Below are 17,391 nucleotides of genomic sequence, written 5' to 3'. Positions count from 1 at the left end.
GGCCCCAATATTCTTCTTTAACCCAGCACCCAAAGCCCACATTCATTTTTGCATGCTGTCTCCCCCACACAGAATCAACCCAGCCTTGTTTTCAGTACAGCATCAAGATCCCAAACTCATTATGCAGGTTAGGTATGATTTGTCGACATGGTCATAATGTTGATGTTGACCATGTTGACATTCATTGTGTAGACAGTGATGAAATGTCAACATGATAGAATGTCGACATATCATCCCTGGTGGCCCAGCAGTAACTTACTAGCTCCTAATGACTGCAGCGGCATCTTCCGTGTTCTGGCGGTCATGTGACTGATTTTCAGGTTAGACCTCTGATACTCCAGTGTTCGGGTGAATATTTCTCCCCTATCCATAACCCTAATCGCTACCCCAAACCCTCCCTCTAGTGAAGAGGTGGTCAATTAGAGCCCCCCCGGCTGTTTTAGAACTACTCATTCCAGCTTTGCCCTTCCACAGTTTTGCAATTTGGCCATGCTAAAACTGTTGCAAGGCATGCTGGTATTTGTAGTTCAACAGCTGGAGGGCCGCTTATTGCCCACCCCTGCTCTAGTGCCTAACCCTAACCTCAACCATGCAGCCTAACCCTAATGTCGATATTTCACCTGTCGACATTTTGAGACGTTGCCTGACATCATAGCTGTTGACATTGTGGTGTTGACATGATCATTGATGACCTTACAACTACATCCCCATAATGCCCCTGTTTTATAGTAAAACCAGTTGAGGCTGTCTAGTGCTGGCTGAGGAATTTAAATCTGTAAAAGGCAAGCAAGCAACATACAGAAAGAGCCCTGCAGGTTTCTGAATAGGCACATTAAAATGGTTTACTGGAAAATCTTCGAGAGAGAAAGCCAAATGTTGTCGCTAATTTGCCCCAGTGCTGCAGAGCCTGCAAACGTATAACATTTTAGCAGAATGTACAGAGCTCTGATGAAAATTTTCCAGCTTCCAGAATCCAGCATGTGATAAAGTTCTGATAATCAGAAAGCAACAAAAGTTGCATGTATTTTTAGTGTATCCTTTCAATTACAGTATTGTATGAACACGTTCATTTAAAAATATGCTGGGCAAGGATTCAGTGGGTAAAGGCCCCCATACATCAGCAATCTGAAAACCACAATTGAACAATTTGAAGATTTGTTGCTCGATTTTAGGATTTCCCAATCTAGCAATCTGCGCCCATACATTATAGATCTTTTTCAGTGATTTGCAGATCATTTTCAGCAAACACAGATCTACCAATCTTGAAAGGCCCATCCTTTTACTAGTAACGGTCTGCAAATTTGCTGATCTTCTCCATACACTAGCAATCAAATCGATCTGTTAAATCCAACATGTTGAACAACCGGATTAAACAATTCCAAATCACTTTTTGGTTGAAATCTGAGCTCTGTGAATCCCATATATTGCAATTATTTTTATACAATCATCTGCAAATTGCGGAATTGCCACAATCGATTGTCTGAGTTAAGGCCCCCATACATCAGCAATCTGTATACATACTTTTCCACCAATCAGAGGGAGAACGTGCATCTTTCCGGTCTGGCTTTCCTTCACGGATGATACAATCAGACAGGTCCCACAGAGTATGACCTGCCGTCTTGTCCATCTGTTTACAGGTAAATGCATCTTTCCTTTCCGAACGTTGTATGTTCCAGAAAGCTGTGTCCGATCAGAGACACTAGTTCCAGTAGTCTTTCCTGAAACACAAAGATAAATATCAGGAATGTTTTTATAACTACGAAGTCTAATAATTTCAATCATGGACAACAGTAAAAAAACAAAGATCTTTTTATTACTTCAGGAATATTCTGACGCAAGCACAAACAATAATACTGGCATGTACTGCTTGTGACTGCACTATTAGTATTGTTGGTAATTTATACAACACCACTATTTTACAGAGAATATTTGTGATTCATATCAGACCATAACACACTGGAGCTTACAGTCTAAATACCCCTAGCACGCGTGCAGTTGCATAATCACAGTTCACTTTTATTATAAAATATAATTAAAATAACCCTCTAGAAAGTTATGAAGGAAAACTGCAACTCCAAGAGAAAACCCACGCAAACACAGAAAGAACATACAAAGTATACACAGGTAGGGCCTTGGTCAGGTATTGAACTGCTGACACAAGTGCTGTGAGACAGCAATGCCAACCACTGTGCCGCCCACTATTCACAATACTTTATTATAATGTAGTGAGAATTTTGTCTAAGTTTCCAAACCCTCTAATAATTGTGGTTATTGGCTTAGCGTGACTAAAGCTTGGCGTTTAGTTGCGCTAATCGGCATTCTCCGACTAAAGTGCCGGCCGCGAGGCTGTTAGCGCCATGCTAAACCGGCAAATAGCCTCGCGGCCGGCATATTAGTAGTCTTTCTGCTTGCATCCTCAAGAGAAGAATTCCTGTAGTCGGCCAAACAGCGCGCTGAATTGAATAGGTCCGGGAAATCCTTCCCAGTGCTATTAATAGCACGCCGAATTGAATCACCTTCATGGTTTATAACAATTACATAATTATAAAATTACTTGGCATAATAATGCAATGATTAATAGTGTAAATAAAAGCAGAGCCTGTATAGAGTACATTTGCCAACATTGCTGAGGCACTGACTTCTACAGTCCACTAGGAAACTCTGCAATCTGGCTGAAACCAATATGTAATATACAGCACTTCTCATGTATCACATGCTTATTTCCCTATATATTGTAAGCTTGCGAGCAGGGTCCTCTAACCTCTGTCTGCCTGTTCTTACCTAATCCTGGTTTAGTTTAGATCCGAATTTTAAAGTGCAAGAAATATGCTGACACATCTATATATTTGTATATCTCTAAACATCCAAATACATACATACATTATATATATATATATATATATATATATATATATATATATGTATATACATACACACACACACACATCTATAGCCATCCATCAGGAACTGTGGAGCTATAGAAAATCATTATATTAATTTAGCACTTACAAAGGCACTCATGAGGGCTTTTTAAAATAAAACATGTCTTATTGAAAATAAACTTTTGCCCAGGACATAGTCCCTGATGGAAAAAACGACTATGATAGATGGAGATTCTATATATCTATCTCTATTATTTTTTCTTTTAGGGCACAGGTTCTCAAAATGGTCAAATATTCTCTATAACTCACTGCAGAAATAGGGTGCACTATATTAACTGGTAATAATAATGATTTCTAGAACCCACAGCAGTGACCACATCCACACTTCTAATACAACCATAAATATGGTGGTTTCTTGGCTCAAGTTACCAATGCAAAGTATTCTGCAAATTACTACTGCATAAAGGGACAGTAAAGTGAAAAACTAGGGACCATCACCTTTTTTCTGTCCCAAATTTATCAGTAGAGCAACTCATGCATGTCAACCTACAAAACGCTCCATCTCACTACCCTTTTTCTCCTATCCCCATTGTGCTAAATCACAACAGTACTCCACACACCCCCCCCACCCCCTCTGAAAGCCCACAAAGCACAATCTAACGGCTTGTTCATCTGCAATGAGGCCAATGAAATTGCAGTACAAAGAGTGTTGTTTTTGACTAGCAAACTTACTCAAGCATCCCCTAATAAGCCATTCAGGACTTCAATACTACTTGTCCAAACGGATTAGTCAACTTAGCAAAAAAAAAAAAAGTCTTCTGCAAACTAGGCTCCTTTCTAACCTGCTTCATTAACCAGAAATCATACAAAAACAAGGCACTTGAAAACAAGAGCAGAAATTAAAAGGTGGGGTCTGTGTTTCTATTGGCCATATTAATGCAAGTTCACAGAGGGACTGTAACCATGGCTGAAATGCTGCAATAAACTGCAAGAAAAGTAGCAAAACAGAGCTCTGTTGCTTTGCATGGCCATGTAACTAATGATTTGTGTGGTTTTTTTTTTTATAAAGCCTGTTTCCCCTTTAAATGACTAATACACTGGTACAAGCCCACCTGCATGTATTTTCCCTTTTGGCTCTCTTCTGTGGTTTAAGCCTTGCCTTTATATTATTAGATAATACATTTTAACTGTGATACACCACTAAACTGATAGAAACTTGAGTTATTAACTTCATGTTTTGCTATGTTTTGCTGTTCAAATAATCATTATCTTACTGAAGAGGAAAGGGTGTGGTCCCTTCAGCTGCTATGACATGCTCTGCAAATTTAAGACCGTAAACAGATTTCCACCCAAATTAAGTTTTTCCCATTAAAAATAACAGTATAAAAAAATAACCAAAATAATATGGAACATACTCCTATCAGTCCCCAGAAGTCCAAGCACAAATAACCTTCCGGTCTAGATCTTTATAGTGCACAACACATGTGCAGCAAGTTTCATATAGTGAATGCAGATCAAGAAAGTTAAATTGCTATGCTTAACAGGCTTACACTGAGATACTTCATAAGCAGTGTGGCCGGAGACCCAGCCCACGCTGTCGAGATGTTGGCCATGGCACTGAGGGGGTTAAGGGCTGGATGCCATGTACTACAAATGTATATGCAATAATTTGTTTTAACATGTATATTTAATGTGCTATACGCGGTTGTAGAACTGCATGTTTAATTGTATGGACTACGCACTTATACAATAAAATACTTTTGAAATACATCTGATAAGTAACCACATTGTTTTCCGACATACTGTGGGAAGTGGTATGGTCATTATCCTGACCTAGCAAAATGTCTAGTGTGAAGTGACCAAGCATTTGTTTCCAATCAATGCACTGCAGGGGGTATTCCTGTAGTGTGGATTTTTCAAAGACCGTGGTTAGGAAAGCAAACTGGTTTGGGTGATATATGAAGACAAGGAGAAAATGGTTTTGTTCCTTTGAAATGTAAGATGTATTTATTTATATCCGAGCTAGTTGGCTAATTGGTACGAGTTCTAGAGGTATATGGGGGAGGAATACAACATGCTATATTGTGTTTTCTGACTATATAAAGGGCTGATGTGGCTCTGTAGTATATAGATCCCTTGTCAGAGAGGAGAACACTTCTGAAGAATACCTGTATGATCATTTCAGCAAGAAACATCTACTTGCTTTAAGATGCTTGCATCTGCTTGTATTCTGTGACCATGAGCATAGCACAAAATGCTGTTCTATTCTCCGGCTGTTCTGGATTGAACCCAGTCTCTCCAAGCTCAAGCCCTCTGCCAGCTACCCGTACAGACTGGTCCATGCTTGAGTCCAGCGGGAATTATCAGACACTAACCATGTAGTGCTGCAGCTGCATGTTCATACATACCCAGACACAGGCCGTTCCAGGTGCCAGTGTAGGAGACTGGTGGTGGCAGCGTTAACAGTCCACTATGCAGTGGGAGGAGTCAGTAACAGGCAGTGAGAGCGAATCCCTAGGAGTGGTGAAGTAAGCCCACAGGTTACTCCGGAATAGTGTGGTTACTCATTCCTATCAGTGATAAAAATAAAGGTTTATACACACAGGATGATATATCGTTACGATATGAACAATAACGATATCATTCATATGTAATTTTTTATTCAGTGAATGACCAACAATGCTCTTTCCCGCATGAACGATAACTATATCTATGATCGTCCGTACATGCAGGCCAATCTGGACGATATCGTCAACTTTGCCTGTTCAGAGATATGGAAGGATGACTCACTGAAAGATCTATGAACGATCTCTTTTGAAAGATATCTTTCAAGTCGTTAGTGGTACAGATCGTACCATGTGTATGCACCTTTACGGGGCCTATCCATTTGCCGGCTTTCTGCACGAGGTTTTGGTCGGAACGTGCAGAAAGTCTGCAAGTGGATAGCCGGCAAGGACCAGCGATGCGCGTGCACGCTGGGTCCTTGCCGACCCTGACTATCGAATATGCCCGTCAACCTGATGACGGTCGTCAGGTCCAGCATGTTAATAGATAGGGATGTTGGACTCCTGCACTGAAGACGTTCAGTGAACGTCTTTAAGTGCGGTGCCCGCACCTCAGCGACATGAAAGTCTGAACGCTGGACATTCAGACTTTCATGTCGATAAATGGATAGGCCCCTTTAGTCTTTAAAAGCTAGCAAAATAAATCCATAACACTTGCCTGTCATTTATTACAATCAAGACCTGATTTTTATTTTAAAACTTCAGCACTATTTCATTCACTTCTTGGATGTCAAGATGATGATGATCTGTTTGTTTCTGTGCCTGCAATAAGTCTCAACAGGTAGCACCTCCCATTATATATATATATATATTCAGGGTGTGCAGTCCAGGAATCTTTCCTATACACTGAAGTATAGGGCGACATTGTTACGTGACCATCAAACAACAACTACTCAAGGGGCGACCCCAAGTGTGTAGGTGCCTGTATGAGGGGGATGTGTTCTCCAACATTCCTGGACTTCATAATGAATTCTACAGTGCAGGGGAGATCGCACATGACTACCAGAAAATAACATTCAGAGTTCACATCAAGAGGTGCCTTCTTTAAAACAAGGGTACGCTCTTTACTTTCCTTGGATTTTGAAAATGTGTAGTATAATGGCCAGAGGGGGCAGGACTTTTTGACATCAAGCCACTGGGGTTGGGGCTTTAGGTAATCCCTCCCCCATTTGAACTGAGGGCCTGATTCAGTGCCGGATGCTCTGACCAGAGCGCTCGCTCTGAATCATGGCCCTCCTACCTAAAAATGGAGCGGCCTCCTGGCCACTCACATAGCTGTGGGTGACCACCCACAGCTTATGCAAGCGGCCAAAAAGATGGTTGCGATGGTCAAGTCCATCGCGACCATCGGGCTTGCGACGAGACCCTGCGGTAGGGTCTCGCTACCGCAAGCCCAGGAGTGCTTTTGGCTCTATCAGAGCCAAAAGCACTCCCACTGACATCACGGGGAACGGCTCAGTCTGGGCAGCAAGGCCCCCGGCACGCCCACCAAAGGGGGCGTGCTGACTCACCATCGACAGCACGCCCCCTTTGGTGCGAGACCCGGAGCGACAGCTTGGCTGTCGCTATGTGGGTCTCGCGCATGCGCACGACGGAGCTCCCTCCGTCGTGCGCATGCGCTTTAGGGCACCATTGACCCGCTTGCGAGCGCGTTTGAATTAGGCCCTGAGTACAAGTCCCATTTGTGTCTTCTCATTAAAAGGGTTAAACTGCACTATTTCATTGTATTATCCAGGCTGTACCACTTATGTTTTATATTGCTCATCCATTGGTTACAGTATCATACTTCTACATAGAAGCATATTCAATTAGATTCGAAAAGTCAGAAAGGTTTCGCCTGCCTTACTTGTGTTTTGGAGGCGAAACTATTCGTGCCCGGCCCAGCTATTCACCCTATTCAAATCCAAAGGATGCAAAAACGGGACCCGGCGAAATGCAAACAGGAGAAAGTGCTGTCAGATATAGGGAAATCAGCTTGACACCCCCCAAAAGATGCAGTAACATTGGGGATGAATGTAGATGCCCCCGAATAGCCCTGCTGAAGCTATTTGGGGTACTTAAATGCTCTCAATAGCTGCTAATTAGCGTCTTTGCACAGTGGTGAAGAACAGCATATAGCAGGTCTTATTTTTAGAAAATAACTAGTCCCAGCAAATTTGGGGTACATGAAAATTGGTGCGAGCATGGTTAAAAATCGCAAAAGTTTTAAAAAAACATACCTTCAGCAAGCACTTGCAACCAAAAAACACCTCCCCCATACTTAGACCCCCCCCCCAAAAGCTTATTTCGTTAGTTTTTAAGTTTGTACCCCAACTTTGGTTTTTCGCCCCCTTTTTCAATGTAATTTCTTGGGGTGTTCTTCAATTTTTTTAGGATGTTTTTGATGCAGTTAACCTTTGGGGGCCTGTCCCAAAGGTGCAGGGTGGTTTCCCCATATTTGCACCCCAAAACCGCAATTCTGCACTTTTTTCCGCCTGGTTTCATAAGCGAATAATTGACTTTCCGCGTAGGCGAAAAGTCTTTGGAATTGAATACGGGGATAAGTTTTTCGCCAGGCGAAATGACGTCATCAGCAAAACATTTTCGCAGCTTATCGCAGCTAATTGAATATACCCCATAGCCTGTTTATTTACATGTCCACTATTAAAAAAAAAAAAGGTCAGCGACTTTGAGGACCTCCAAGGCTCACATCCTAAACAGTGGGAAAAACATTCCATTTCCACTAGACTGATGGAATAAAATAGGCAGGATTCTTCAGCCATCATGAAGTAAAATTAGGCTCAAGCACAGAAGACTACAACAAATGTCTCTGGTAAATGGGTATCCAGTCGGAAGGTCGATAGTAACCATATGTCATAATGTTGACATGGGTCAAAAAGTGAACATGCACCATGTTGACATCCTCAGAATGTCAACATTTGAACTGTCGCCATGTGGAATGTCGACAGTCTGGGGATGCTGACTGTTATGCTGCCCATCCACTAGACGATTAAGTTGAGCTATTGAACGATAACTATCGTTCAATCGTTTACAAAAATGTCTAAAACGACCAGCGATGCGCGTGCCCGCTGGTCATTTAGACGTCTATCATCGTGCAAACATGCTGGTCAACCTGACGGTAACGTCAGGTTCAGCATGTTGCCAGATGATTGATGGGCCTGCACTGAATGACTGCTCAGGTGTAGGCTTATCATAGATATAGAAACGACTGCACGTTTACAATGTCGTAATCGTGCTGTCGTTTCTATGGTCTGCTAGTGGATGGGCAGCATTAGAGTTATGTGCCTCTAGATTAGCCTGCGGGGGCGGTTAGGGTTAGGCAATAGGAGGAGGGTTAGTGGAGAAAATACTCACCGGAATGCAGCTGCTGAGACATCACAACTGGAACTGATCCTCACGACAGCCGGGACCCGGAAGATTATGCTGGAGTTGCTGCAGCCGCAGGGACAATGCAAGTCACTGCTAGACCGCCAAAGAAAGTTTGACGACAATTCACCATGTCAACATATCATCCAAGTAGACATGCTGACCATGTCAACATTCTCATGACCAATCATACCCATCCCGGTAAATGAGCTGTTGCTCACCCAGTCTGTGCTGTTTCCTATTAATAAGAATCTGGCCTGACATAGCAAAAAATAGAATAGAATTCTGTGACTAGAGTTGTGCATGCATTCTATTAACAGCTGCACACTCTGTAATCCCTGAGCGGCAAGATCAATTTCTATGTAATGACACATTACAAGTTACTGAAGTTACTGGTCTATATATACTAAACTTAGATTTTAAAGATAATAAAAGCAACTTTTTATAGTTTAAAACATGCTTGTTATATTACAGATGGGTCCTCATACATCTAGCCTCCTTGCACGTTAAACAGCCCTTCTAGTCGCGCCATGCCGTGGCGTGACTCTGTAGTGCAGAGCATCTTTTGTGCGAATTTTAACCTTCAAAAGGTGTTATATTCTCACAGCGATGTGAATAATCAGCAGAAGCTGCTTGTGCTGTCTAAAATGATAATTCAGCATGCTTATGTTCTGTGTGTGACTGCGGGTGTATCTGCATGCGAAACGCTATGTTACAGTGTCAGCGCTGTAACACTAACAGTGTTTAGCATGCAGATACACCTGCAGTCACACACAGAACATAGACATGCTGCATATCATTTTAATCAGCAGGAGCTGCTTGTGCTATCTATCCACATCACTCTGCGAATAAGACGCATTTGAAGATAGTCGCACGTAGAGACGCTAAGTCACATGGAGATCCCAGGTTGTGTGACGCGACTTGTAGCGCACGGAGGAAAGATGCTTGTGGACACATCTGAAAGGGCTTTCACCATTAAAAGCATTATCCCATTTTTACAGTGTAGCTTTAAAACTATTAACTATGAAATACAGCAATTGCTTCACAGCTGTCATGTTTAAAATTAATTTAATTGGTTTACGGTTTTAATATCAACAGCTGTTACCATGGCAAGGTGATTTTAACATCTCTTTGGACACCCTGGTAGCTTATATTATCAGACTAAAATCACTGCCAGCAATTTACAGTAACTAGCGTTTTAGCAACTACGGAGTCTCTGCAAAGAACAACTAAAACCATTGAGGTTGGCAGATCTTTACACGCACAGTTAGTTGTAAAGCTGCTTAAGTTGCATCTAAAATAGGAAATGCATAAGACAGGCATGGTCTATGTACAGGACTATACTGCAGTAAAAAGATATATTCCCATTTCTAAACAATATGTAGTTTTCAAGTCTAAAAGCTACAAATATTTGTATATGTGTATATATATATCTCTATCCATCTATCTATCTATATATCTCTATATCTCTCTATCTTAAGCCATCCAGCACTTAGGAGGTTTGCCGATTTCAATTATCCCCGTATTCAATTTCAAAGGTGCGAAAAGTCTTCGAAAAAAAAAAAGGAGATAACTTTTCACCATGTTTTACATGGTGGAAGAAAGCGCAGTTGGGGATAAGGGGTGCAGGCTTAAAAAAAAAAGCCTGCACTCCTGGCAATGACATTTAAAAAATATCTGTCAAAAAAAAAAAAAAATAGGGACACCCCAAAAAAAAATTACCCAAGTGCTCTTCTGCATCACTTCTTCAAAGTCGGGAAAAAAAAAAACACCTGCAGCAGCTATTTAACCCGACTTTCTTTTGCAGGCTAGAACGGGGGTACCCAAAGTGATCCCCCATATCTGGACAGCTTTAGGGGGGTCCTACAATTTATTCCAGATAAATCCCGTTTTTTTTTCACCAATCCTGTTTCGCCGGCTCCCGTTTTCGTAGCTTTTTCATTGAATACGGGGATAAAGCGGGCGCGCGCCCGATACTTTATCCCCATAAAAGCTCTGATGTGGAGCGAAAAGTCCAGCACAGACTTTTTGCTCCAAATTGAATACGGCTCCATAACTAGCTCAGGTCCAGCCCCACTGTGTTCAAGAAGAGATGTGTCCAATAAGCAAATAGGGTAGGGGCTCACAAACTTTCATAAATCACGGCGCCTTAGAGTATTAGTTCCGGTGAAACAAACAGATGAAAATAGGGCGCGTCTGAAGGACACACCCCTTTTCGGCACACGCAAAGCAGTGCCCTTCACTGAGAGCCACCCTTCCCCTGCTCACCCTAGAAGAAACACTAGGATTGCCAGCTACCCCTTCTGGTTGTGCCTACGACACTGACCGTAAGTAATTTGACTTGGTCCCGGACCACCAATCCATGGCACGTCCACACGGGCCACAGCACCCAGTTTGAGAACCACTGCAATAGAGTATCCCCATATCATGCAATACCTTCACTTATGAAAAAAATACGCCTTTTGCGTCACAAACTCCCATCCTAGTCGGCAAAAGGAGGCAGGAAAGCTGGACTTTCAAGCGGTCTAAGCATTTGTATATGTGGCAAGTAGACATAATGCAAATAAAAACAGATTTATTGTATAGAGCCAAATGTGAACAGCTCTCTTTCAGAAAGCTGGTTTTACAGTTTTTATACTTAAGCTGGTTATACTGTACACAGTTGTATGGACCTACAAATTTGTCCTCGCACATCTTTGATGCAGTCACAGAAAACAGCCCCTTCTCAGCGCCAGGTCTTGTGAGATTCTAGCGCCGGGTGTCTTTCACGTTTTTGCCAAAAATGCATCTGTCGCAATGCGATGTGACTTGGGTGCACCATGAGACTGTGCTGATTAATTTGATGTGACACTTGTATATCTGTGTGCAACTAAGTCTCTGAATCAGCATACGAATTGCTGCGATGCAGTGGTCGCAGCGGTTTTCCCTGCCAGCTTCTGTTTACAAACTCAGGCACACACAGATCTACAAGTGTCACATATCAAATAATCAGCACATTCTCCTAGTGCAGCCTAGTCGCAACGCAACTCAGACGCTTTTCAGCTAAAAAAAAAAAAAAAGGCAGACACTAGCAGAGTTGCATGGGAGCTGGCAGCTCATTCGCGCCAGGCATATCGCACTGCATGGCGTATTGAAGCTAGATGTAGGAGGACACGTGTATGTTATTTACCATATCAAAATTCTATTTTCTTTTTTTTGTTTCCTAGTACATAAATGTATTTCGAGTACAGTGCCTCTTGGTAACTTAGCTTCCGTGTTATATATTTCTAAGTTTCATGCTGAGTACACACTGGCCGATATATATTGGCCGATCAATTGATCGGAAAATATATCGTGCCTCCGTCAGCCACTGTGTACCCACAATATGTCTGTGAATGTCGTCGTTCACAGACATATCGCATTGGCTGTGCTGCACAGCCAATGAACAGATATGTCTGCAGACATATCTGTCCATTGGCAAGTGTGTACGAGCGATCAGTCGATCGTCCGTACACAGGGGTGCAAAGAGAGGGGGAGGGGAGCCACGAGCGGGTACTACTTACCCGGTTCCGGCAGAGCTCCCCATTCACAGCAGCCCAGCACACGCTGCTGTGTGCTGGGCTACACTGGGAGACTGTCCGAGGCTGCCAAAGCAGCAGCCTGAGCAGTCTCCTATGCCAAAGGGGGAGCGATCATGCTGATGGCACCCCCCATTGGCTGTGCGCAGGGCTGAGGGGCACACAGCGGCCCCCACCCCAGCACTGCAGATGTGTTTGTTTTTTTTCCACCCGAAGGGGGCATGGCCACGCCCCCTACCGGCCCCGAGCTGCAGCAGCAGCAGATGATGGTCGTTCAGTATGTATGAATGACCATCACCTGCAGATCACTCCATCTGCCGATATATCTGTCAGGTGTGTACCCACCTTCAGATTGTAGTGCCAAGTTATATTCATGAAAGTTACCAAATAGAAAATCAGATAAAATCTAAAAAAAAAAAAAAAAAAAAATCTGTATTTAATTAGTATGTAGTTATGTATTATCTTTAGAACATGTGTTTGATCTGTTTTATCTATTTGCACAGCTGTGTTTTAACTGATGAATGAGACCAAAGGTGATATCCAAGTCCTCTTTTGTGGGCAGTAACTGTGATACATTAAGGATCCTGTTTGATCTGAAATATGTTACATAATAACAGAATAACAGCTTTATAATTAAAGTTAGCCAGTTTCAGCAAGCAAGGACATTGAGTTTATTAAATTATTATTTAATTTGTACATTTTATTTTCTGGGACTCATTTTATATTGGGAGCTAGGCTGGAATGTTTTTCTTCATTCATTTCTTTAGTTCATGCACTAAACATTGCTTTATGTTTAGTGAATGAACTCCATAAAGTTCTTACTGGTATAGAAAGTTTTAAGATGGTCAAACATACAGTCAGGTGCATAAATATTGGGACATTGACAGAATTTTCACATTTTGGCCTCTATTCATCACAATGGCTTTGAAATGAAACAAACAAAATGTGCTTTAACTGCAGACTTTCAGATTTAATTTGAGGGTAATTACATCCAAATCAGGTGAACGGTGTAGGAATTACAACGGTTTCTATATGTGCCTCCCACTTTTTAAGGGGCCAAAAGTAATGGGACAAACTAAACAATCCTAAATCTAACTTTCACTTTTTAATACTTTGTTGCAAATCCTTTGCAGGAAATTACAGCCTGAAGTCTGGAACGCATAGACATCACCAGACGCTGGGTTTCATCCCTGGTGATGCTTTGCCAGGCCTCTACTGTAAACGTCTTCAGTTCCTGCTTGTTCTTGGGGCATTTTCCCTTCATCAAGTGAAATGCATGCTCAATCGGATTCAGGTCAGGGGATTGACTTGGCCATTGCATAACATTCCACTTTTTAGCCTTAAAAAACTCTTTGGTTGCTTTTGCAGCATGCTTCAGGTCATTGTCCATCTGCACTGTGAAGCGCCGTCCAATGAGTTCTGAAGCATTTGACTGAATATGAGCATATAATATTGCCCGAAACACTTCAGAATTCATTCTGCTGCTTTTGTCAGCAGTCACATCATCAATAAATACAAGGGAATCAGTTCCATTGGCAGCCATACATGCCCACGCCAATACACTACCACCACCACCATGTTTCACTGATGAGGTGGTATGTTTTGGATCATGAGCAGTTCCTTTCCTTCTCCATACTCTTCTCTTCCCATCGTTCTGGTACAAGTTAATCTTTGTCTCATCTGTCCATAGGATGTTGTTCCAGAACTGTAATGGCTTTTTTAGATGTTGTTTGGCAAACTCTAATCTGGTCTTCCTGTTTTTGAGGCTCACCAATGGTTTACATCTTGTGATGAACCCTCTATATTCACTCTTGTGAAGTCTTCTCTTGATTGTTGACTTTGACACATATACACCTACCTCCTGGAGAGTGTTCTTGATTTGGCCAACTGTTGTGAAGGGGTTTTTCTTCACCAGGGAAATAATTCTTCTGTCATCCACCACCGTTGTTTTCCGTGGTCTTACGGGTCTTTTGGTGTTGCTGAGCTCTCCGATGCATTCTTTCTTTTTAAGAATGTTCCAAACAGTTGATTTGGCCACACCTAATGTTTTGCTATCTCTCTGATGGGTTTGTTTTGATTTTTCAGCCTAATGATGGCTTGCTTCACTGATAGCGACAGCTCTTTGGATCTCATATTGAGAGTCGACAGCAACTGAGTCCAAATGCAAATGTCACCTAGAATAAACTCCAGACCTTTTACCTGCTTACCCCCCCCTTCTTAAAAGTTCAATTCATTTTCTCACATACAGCATTATTGAGGCCTGCTGTTGGAACATGGGCACAAAAACTTAGAGCAGTGATCTGCATTCATCTTCCGAACGCATTTAACAAAATACCCCCCAAAAAAGCCAGATGCTAATAAGTTCATTGTTGTTGTTTTCAGTCCACTCACCCTACAATATCAGGCACAATAATACACCAGAAATGCTGCTGGATGTATAGCCTGCATTACACACATTTGGGAATTTCATTTTAGAGCCCTTTATACAGTGTCACTTTCTGCTGTGTAAAAGTGCGACATACACACACACTACACCCTATGCAATACCTTAAAGTGGAGGTTTGTACAGCTTAGTACACGTCATAGATGCTACAATTACAAGGCTCAATTGTCAACATGTGTCAGTTTCTGCTGCAGCTGCCGTCACATCTACCTGGGCTTTGTGAAGACGCCAGCACACATTTACTTGGCACTTCTCTCACTGAAAACACTTATTGTCTGGTGTATTGGAGAAAGAAATATGCAGACTTTAGCTTGCATAACGTGGATAAAAATAGGGTGGTCTGTAAAGTAGAACTAAGTGCATGCTGTCATTACCACAATGAGTTACTGTAGCATGCTCAGAAAACCTATAATAATGGAAATCTCTGGATGGGTGTGGTATGGTATATTAACAGTCATAATGTCGACATGACGTTTTGAGTATTTCTCCCATAGCCCTAACCCTCCCTCTAGTGCCTAACTCTAACCCCCCCCGCGTAACCCTAACCTTCCCCTGCAGCTTAACCCTACAGTCGACATAACTCAAGATTGTGGGGACGATATTATGAATGTCAACATTGTGTTTGTCACACTTTTGACTACATCCCTCCTAGATAATAGTAATATAAATCATGTGCTTATTACAGAAATACTAATAAGTTACAGGTCTGTTGAACTAAAAACTTAGGGGGAATTCAATTTTTTTTTTTGCCCGATGGAAAGCAATGTTGCTCCAATCGGGCACAGGTTCTGCTACAACCTTCCTGAGATGGCGAGCAAAAAATTGGCGAAAAGTACGTATTTTGGCGCCCAAATAGCATTTCCTTGCCGTGCCCAGTAATTTCGATGTGTTTAGCCACTTCACGTGGCTAAACCTGGTGCATTTGGGCACGACGAGAGATAAGTAATGGGCGCCCATGGCAGTCACTCCCAACGGCATAACAATTAGATATCGGCCAACGGATGCCCCATTATTTAGGGTTGCACAATATCAATTAAATCGCCTTCTTAGTACATGTAAGAAAAAGCAAGATTTATAGCAATCTAGGTATCCTGCAAAAATAATATCTGGATTGGCTCGTAAAGACATGCAGCAAAGAATTCTTGCAAGAGACATGGAAAATTCCCCTTTGGCACAACATGTGGCCTGATGCCAAGCAAAATGACAGCAGGAAATGGAAGGATAGGGGAGGAGTAAGGGAGCATATTTATAAACACATCAATATAATGAAGAGGGCTTTGGAAGGGTTGATTCAGCACAAGAAATCTTAAGGAAATAGGTCAGTGGAAGGAGAACATTTTACAGATATCCCATAAAACAACATAAAATCAATAAAATAAATGGCAATTATGAAAACATCATGGCACATCAATTCACAGAACACATGGGAAACAAAAAATATTTACTGTTCTGAAAGATTTAGTAGCACTACGTTACTGTGCATAAATTTATGGTTTGTTCAGATGTACAACAATGCAAACTGACTGGAAGCATTACACTACCGGTTTTCCTCTGTGTACCTTACTGGTAAAAGTAGCATAGCATTCAGAAAACAAAAACATTAACACAATGGGGTGGAATGCGCACATATCAGCTATATACACCTCTATGGGGTGCAAGGGAAAATGTCCGGAATGGCAGGTTGCCTCCATCACTCACGCTGAATTGTTTTAATGTGAGCAAGCATGAGAATCAATTCTACCTCTTGGAATCAGGAAAAAAAAAAACACAGTACATTGTAAAGATGGAAACTGAGATTACTTAAAAAAAAAAAAAAAAAAAAAAAAGAAAAAAAAATTTAACACTAACAACTCCACTTACATTCCTCAAATTTAACAATTGATTCCCACCAGGATTGCATCACGTGTCTCTTGGGCACTGGTGTGCAGCAACATCTCTTATAGCTGGTCGATTGTGGGGGAATGCATTCTTTTGCTGTAATGCAAGACTTGTCTTAACTAATAAATTCCATACTTACAAATGGAACCAGTATGAAATACCGCCGGCTGCATGGCCGGCGGTTCGATTCCCGGCAGCAGCAGCCCTACAGATGAACAGATCCCGGCAGCAGCAGCCCAACAGCGCTGGAAATCCCGATCGTTCTCAGGTAAGTATATACTAACCTAACCCCCCTAACCCTCCTTAGGGGTGCCTAACCCTAACCTCCCCCCTGTAAGTGCCTAACCCTAACCCCCCCTGTAAGTGGCTTAGGGTTACGCGCCCCCCCGGGAGACTTCAAGTCTCCCGGGGGGTGCGTGGCCCTAAGTCTCCCGGGGGGTGCGTGGCCCTAAGTCTCCCGGGGGGTGCGTGGCCCTAAGTCTCCCGGGGGGGTGCGTAACCCTAAGTCTCCCGGGGGGGTGCGTAACCCTAAGTCTCCCGGGGGGGTGCGTAACCCTAAGTCTCCCGGGGGGGTGCGTAACCCTAAGTCTCCCGGGGGGGTGCGTAACCCTAAGTCTCCCGGGGGGGTGCGTAACCCTAAGTCTCCCGGGGGGGTGCGTAACCCTAAGTCTCCCGGGGGGGTGCCGGGGAAGGGGGGGGGG

General features: G+C 42.6%; 1 protein-coding gene across 1 annotated transcript in view; it reads right to left on the bottom strand.

The window, feature by feature from the left end:
• PHLPP1 (PH domain and leucine rich repeat protein phosphatase 1) overlaps positions 1–17,391 on the bottom strand; it is a 163,347-nt gene that overhangs the window by 85,066 nt on the left and 60,890 nt on the right. The window contains 1 exon segment of the mRNA XM_088471737.1: positions 1,522–1,718. Coding sequence (XP_088327863.1) covers positions 1,522–1,718 — 197 coding nt within the window.

This window comes from Taudactylus pleione, unplaced genomic scaffold, assembly GCF_031769625.1.
Source record: "Taudactylus pleione unplaced genomic scaffold, aTauple2 ptg000116l, whole genome shotgun sequence".
Classification (NCBI taxonomy): Eukaryota; Metazoa; Chordata; class Amphibia; order Anura; family Myobatrachidae; genus Taudactylus; species Taudactylus pleione.
Note: the sequence above shows the minus strand (reverse complement) of the source record. Positions and strands in the feature narration are given on the sequence as shown.